General features: G+C 42.4%; 1 protein-coding gene and 1 non-coding gene across 2 annotated transcripts; both read right to left on the bottom strand.

Moving 5' to 3' along the window:
* Window positions 1-201: 201 nt before the first annotated feature.
* On the bottom strand, window positions 202-1,210 carry LOC131905791 (olfactory receptor 6B1). The gene has a single exon (XM_059256604.1). The coding sequence runs from the start codon at window positions 1,190-1,192 to the stop codon at window positions 257-259; it is 936 nt and encodes a 311-aa protein (XP_059112587.1). The 5' UTR covers window positions 1,193-1,210; the 3' UTR covers window positions 202-256.
* A 4,753-nt stretch (window positions 1,211-5,963) lies between these two features.
* Window positions 5,964-6,067, bottom strand: LOC131907519 (U6 spliceosomal RNA). The gene has a single exon (XR_009378427.1). It is a non-coding gene; the product is annotated as a U6 spliceosomal RNA (small nuclear RNA).
* Window positions 6,068-6,764: the final 697 nt, after the last annotated feature.

Here is a 6,764-nt window from a genome sequence, read left to right as displayed (position 1 = left end):
ACCTTATTTAGCTTAATTATCTACAATCTTATAAACTCCAAGTTGGATTAGAGTCAAAGAGAATTATTATTTTTAACAGATACCTACATAGTTGTATGTCCTAAGAGCACAGTTCTCATGCATAAATACATACAGATGCCCAAGATTGGTGTGTACACAGTGACGTCATATTAACATCATCCGTCTCGAGCTGGGGCATTGAAAGAGAAAGGAAAACAGAGAAGACAGTCTTTTCTTTCCCACCAGTCAGAACAGACTAGTCAGATCTAATGGCCTGGCAATAGATCAGTTTCTTCAGAGCTTCTTTGACCTCCCGATTCCTTAGGCAGTAAATGAAAGGATTGAGGGCTGGGGTGACAATGGCATAGAAGATGGAAATGACTTTGTTCATGTTGAAGGCGTGAATAGCTCGGGGTCGGGCGTACATGAAAATAGTGGCAGAGTAGAAGATGGTGACCACCACGAAGTGGGAAGCACAGGTGGAAAGGGCTTTTTGCTTTCCTGTTGGCATGCGTAACACAGTGGCCAGAATGCACCCATATGATAAAGCAGTGATTGACAGTGGGAAGAGGAAGATGATCAGAGCCAAGACAAAGTCCACCAACTCGGCAATAGACATGTCTGTGCAGGAGAGATTAAGTACTGGAGAGATGTCACAGAAGAAGTGGTTGATGACATTTGGACCACAGAAGCTGAGGCGAGAGATGAAGTAGATCTTTGCCAAAGAGATGCCAAAGCCAATGACCCAGGAACCAAGAGCCAGACGGAAACAGAGCCCGTGGCTCATGATGGTGGGGTAGTGCAGCGGGCGGCAGATGGCCACATAACGGTCATAGGCCATGGCAGCCAGGAGAACACATTCCGTACACATAAGTGCAATGAAGAAGTAAAGCTGTATCATACAGTGGGTGAAGGAGATGCTGTTACTTACGGACCAGAAGCTGAACAGCAGCTTGGGCACAGTCACAGAGATGTACCAGGTCTCCAAAAACGACAGGTTGGCCAGGAAGAAGTACATAGGCTTGTGCAGTGGTCGGTTCTGCTGCACCAGTAGGATGATGATCACATTTTCAGCTACGGTCAGAATATAGGCCACAAGAAACATCAGGAACACTGCTGCTCGCATGCTCAGACTCCCAGGGAATCCTACCAGGATGAACTTGGTGACCCGTGTCTGGTTCTCCAAATCCATATCAAACACACAGGGTTTAGCTCTTCTGAGAGAAAAGAATCGCTTGATCAGAGTCCATGGTCTGGTAAACATCTTTCATCCCTGCCTTCTTTGAGTACCAATAGCAGTAACAGTTGCTTGGTAACCACATATTATAAATTAGGTTGATGCATGTAGCATAATTGGCACACTCAATTTCCCTCATAGCATCTTTAACCATACCCTATTACATTCATTTTAACAATATGGTATTAGAGTTATATTAAATACATTTCTATGTTCTTACTGACAGGAGGACAAGAATTGTATTGCAGTCTAAGCTAAAGCCACGTGCTATCTAATACCCTACACTGCCTCCACAAATACCTCCAAAGCCAATGAGCAAAGCCCACTTTGTGTTACAGCGGCTGATTTAAAAAAGCACACTCGCCTTCCTGTGCTGTCGGCTGCTTATAGTTCTGGAAGTTCTTTCTCGTAGCTGGGTGACCTTTACATGTCACCTGTGTCTTTTTCCTTCTACCATTAGTGGAGATGGAAAGGGCCTGTCACAATCTGAGTTGTATGGGATCAGGAAGCATGGGGATAAGTCAAGCTCATCCCTGTGAAATCCCTGGATTTCATTCAACTTCCAAGTCTTCCCTGGAGTTGCTATGTCCTTGAAATCATGCCCTCTTTGAGACCCATTTTTCCTCTCTTATCTAATACAAATATTAATATGTGTTCAATGGATGTCACCGTGGATTAAAATGAAGTTGGAATCAAGCAAATAGTGTTTTATATAAACTATTAATGATAATGAGTATGAAAGGGGCTCTTGCTCCACATTAAAATAGTAAAGATGAATCTAGATCAGTACAGGGGAGAATCAACTCCTGTCATTCAAGGAAAAGGTGAGAAACAGAAATGTGGGGCCCTGGTCAGTGGGCTTTCAGCTTCTGAGGATAAAGACAGTTTCGGGGGGGGGGCGTTGCAATTACTAAGCTAAAGTAGAAATATATCATAAAATTTTAGATATTTTTAATGAAGATTAAGAGCCAGAAAGTAACAACATATGATCTGGAAAGGAATGACCCTCTGACCTCTGAGGAGGTGACATTTGAGCAGAGGATTCCAGGGCCAGCTCTTTGAAGGCCTTAGGTGAGGGAGACCCAAGCTAAAATGAGACCCCTGTTGCTACACTGTGGCCGATAGAAACGGAGCTAGGGAGTGGTGAGAAGGTGGGTGTGACTGAGTAGACGAGACCCCAAGGCTCAGAAAAGGATCTACAGAGTGGCCTAAGTGCAATGCGAGGCAAGCAGAAGGGTAAAGGGCCAGGCATTACTGTGTCATGGAACAGTAACTGTCATTTCCAAGTCAACTTCCGGGAGCCAGGAGTGGGAGTGGTGGCGGAGGCGTTAGGGGAGGTGCCGGTGCCCTCCAAGACTGCTTTGACAAAAACACAAGAGTTTAAGGTCCATCTGAGAGGGAGAATCTTTAACAGAAATGAGTGGACTTGGGTGTGGAAGTTTAAGGGAAAGAGCAAGGAGAAATCACAGACAGCTGTAACAGAGATGTGTCGCCATTTACTACCAGAGAAATTGTGGGGTTTTCATGGGCATTTCCCCTATAGTCAAAGACAGAAATGGATGAAAACTTGCTGTATTTGGTGAGCATCAATGCTCCACTTCATCCTCTAAGAAGAAATCAGAGAGCATCCACTAGGTACCAGGTGCTTACTGCTGTTCATAAAATGCAGCATTTAATTCATAAAATAACATTAATGAGATATAGTTACTCTAATTTCCCAGAAGAGGCATTTGGTCTCATCACTACTTTTAAACACTTAAAATTTATGATTCTTTTAGTAAATGTTCTCCAGTCCTGCTGCAATTTCATTATAAGCACAGGCTATTGGGACAGCAATGAACATACGACAGAAGAATATTTTTTACCCAAAACACACACAGCAGAAAGGAACATACAAGGATGCTTGTCATGTGTGCCAGAGATAAGATAAGCACTGACTATATCCTGAGATATATCAGGGAGAAGCTGGAGCCTTGCAGGCAAATGATTCAGAAAAAAAGGCAGAGAAGTCAGGACCGCACAGCACAATAGCTCATTGGTCATGTGTTTGACAAACGGAGAGTGAATAAACTGAAGAGTGATGCGTGGCAGGAAGGAAAAGGGAGACTTGTCAGGGACCAGATCATGGGGAGCTCCATACACAGTAGTAAGGAGCTGAAGAGCCATCCTGAAGCAAGAACAGTAAATGATGACTGGACATTTGTCAGGAGGATGATAATAACCTTATATTTCACCCTGCCTGTTGATATGAGAAGATATATTGGGCGGAACAAGGTTATCAAATGAGAAGTTGATGGGCAAGCTGGAAGTCACCCTCACAGCAGACACTTACAACACACACAAGGAAGAGCAAGATCACTAGCTGGTGACTGATTGTTAAAGAAACTGAGATGAACACATTCAACTCTATCTTCATAAGCAATATCAAGATCTACCTATTTACATAAGAAAGAATGAGGAGTCTGCAGCATAGCAAGACTGGGGAGCATGAAGACTCTAAGGATAGTGGTCATACTTTGGGGTACTTATTATGACCCAACACCAGGAAATATTTCTCAAAAAGCAATCATAGAAGTCTATTACCTTGGCTTATTGTGTAATTCTCTACACAGAGGTTTCAGAAAATGAGAATATCATTGTGTTCAGTTGCTGGAATTATAATGGATAAAAAGGAAAGACATGCCGGGCGGTGGTGGCGCACGCCTTTAATCCCAGCACTCGGGAGGCAGAGCCAGGCGGATCTCTGTGAGTTCGAGGCCAGCCTGGGCTACAGAGTGAGTTCCAGGAAAGGCGCAAAGCTACACAGAGAAACCCTGTCTCGAAAAAACCAAAAAAAAAAAAAAAAAAAGGAAAGACATAAAACATTTAGGGCTTAAACATCACTGTACCTAAGAGTTGCCCATTTATTATGCAAGAGAGATCACTTACCTTGGCTTAGCAGCCTCTGACGGGGTAGAATGTGAAAAGAAATTCTTCACTGATTCTAAAATAGGAAGAAGTACAAAGGTAAGATTCAGATATTGAATAGATATGAGGAACCCACTCCCTAAACTTAGAAGAACACAATGGGCACAGATTACCCCACTGATTTCCAGCAGATGGCCAGGGCTATATGAGAGTATATCCCTAGATATTAAGACCACATTTGTGTCCAGTGTGGCACCAGGCTGGATTTTCCAGCATCGTGGGGCCAGAGATCCCATTGCTTTCCGGCAAAAGCTGTCCTAGACTAGGGCACATCAAGCTGTGAATGTCTTTGTTCTTCTGAGAAATTTATACAGCATCAAGATTTTCTTGGCATCTCTCCCAGGACCCAAGAGGAAAGAACATTGACAACAGCTGTCCAAGTCTCTTGTGGTATCCAAGGAAGGTTGTGTGTACTGTGGCCATCTCATTTGTTTCATGTAATACTGGTTCCATCGGAGGAAAATCACTCATGGCCACATACTTTAGAAAGAGCCATGTTTTATTCTTTGTCAAAAGAGTAAGAGGAAAGAGAGCATTGAATTTAAATACCTACTTTCTGATATTCGGTTAGTATTATCTTGGCTTTTTGGAAACAGAATGACCATATCAGTTCTCCAAGGAAGACCATGACTGCTGAACTAGACTGATGTTGTGACACCTTAGTAGGAGTTTAAATGGAAGTCTTTGTCATCAAGTATGTCATAAAGTGTGCTAAGTGAAGTTATTATAATGGGTGAATGTCGCTATCATCTGCAGGGTATCACTTGACTAATATTTCCATCCTGAGACAGAGTCGGCACATATCATTTCTCTGTGTGTGCAGAACTTGCAAGCAGCCTTCGAAGCAAAGAAAGCTAAGAGATTCACTGTGGTTTCATAAACCAGTAAGTGGAAACATTGAAAGTCATAAACAGTCCATGCTGAGGAGCCACTCACATTTATGGCAATTGGGAAACCTGCTTCACGTGTAGATTGTTTCACAGGACTGAAACATAGAAAACAAATGATAAAATAGTAAAAATAAGGTCCTCAATTTGCCTCCAAGTTCCAAAAACACTCTGATATCACTCAAAATGTATCATTTAATCATGATTTTCCATCATGGATTTAAACTCTTATTGTAGTGATTATAAATGGAAAATGATAGAATTTCTACCAAATCATGGTTGCTTTTGCCACATGAGCAGAATGCTCAGCAGAGCACACTTATTATCCTGAGTAAGGAAATCCCCTTCCTATTGTAGCAAGAGCATATGAATTGCCATGACTACGAACAATTCTTGAAGTAAAAATTTCATACAAATAATCTTAAATGGATGTGAGAAATTTGGCAGATACAACTGGGTACGTTTGGTGGCACCCTGACATGCTGTCATCAAGAGCTTTAATAAGCTTTTTGTGTACAACCTAGTGGCTCCAGGTTGGTAGTCTCTGACCCAGGAAATAAAGGATGCATCAGCTTCTAAGGTCCTTGGATGTTTTCCATTTTGCAGAACCTTCTCTTGCTGTTGCATTGTGACCAGGGTCTCTTTATTCCTCCAACTGTATGAGTACACTATAGTTTATTTGTTCACCAACTGGTGGACTTGTGTTCCTTTTGGGACATGTTTCCAAGACTTAGGCCACTTGCAACTGTGTTTTAGGTTTCTCTTGCTATTGAACACAGCCTGAAGGTTACCTCGAGGTGAACTCTTTGGATCCCTTTGGGCCTTATTTGAGCAAACACCCAAAAATGTGCATATGTACAACTTTCTGATGTACAAACCAAGGTTTGTTCATGAATTTTCATGTCATCTTTATGAAGGGGCCAGGCTAATCTCTGTATTGTTCCAATTTCAGTATATGTGCTGCCAAAGCAAGCACCACACTGTTTTCACAATCCCCAATTCCCTAATGTATCTTCTTTCTCAACCACCTCCTTCTGAAATTTTTTATATGTCCATTGTTTATCCCAACCTTCATTCATAGACAGAGGCTGCTACAAATGTTCCCTTTAAATGCTCCCAGTCAGTCTGGCCAGGTGTTCCAGGCCTGTACTCTCAGCTAGTCAGCAGACGGAGTGTAGAGAACAAGTTAAAGATTTGTCTAGGCAATTTAGTGAGACCCTGTCTCAAAACAAAAACTAAGTAGGAGTCCGGGGATATAGCTCAGTGGAGATGTGCCTAGTGCATGCAGAGCTCTGGATTCAAGCCCTCCCTGTCCCTGCCCCCCGCCCCACGCACTGCACTCAGTAAGCTTTATCTGGAAAGCTACCCTAGTCTTGGAAATACTTCCAGTCATGGAAAACAGAGCTAATTCCTTGCAAGACCTTTCAGTACCTTCTAGATAAATTGAAGATGTTGGCAAAATTTCTTTGAGAATATTGTTCACATTGGTCTTTCTCCTAGTCAAAGTCTGTACCAGATGTAAGAGTCATCATTTGGTGTTTGCCCAGTATGAGAAGTCAGGCAATTTAAATGTCCCCAACTCTCTCACTATAAGACAGTGGCTTCTACCTTCAGGAATCTTTCCCCTGAACGTTGAAAAGGTTTTTGTTTTTTTCCATAATTGGACAAAAGTT

This window comes from Peromyscus eremicus, chromosome 3 (genome assembly GCF_949786415.1).
Source record: "Peromyscus eremicus chromosome 3, PerEre_H2_v1, whole genome shotgun sequence".
NCBI lineage: Eukaryota > Metazoa > Chordata > Mammalia > Rodentia > Cricetidae > Peromyscus > Peromyscus eremicus.
The sequence above is the reverse complement of the archived record's forward strand: the minus strand, read 5'-3'. Positions and strand labels throughout refer to the sequence as shown.

Coding starts and splice junctions, on each gene's coding strand:
- LOC131905791 (XM_059256604.1), bottom strand. CDS start 1,192: ATGGATTTGGAGAACCAGACACGGGTCACCAAGTTCATCCTGGTAGGA.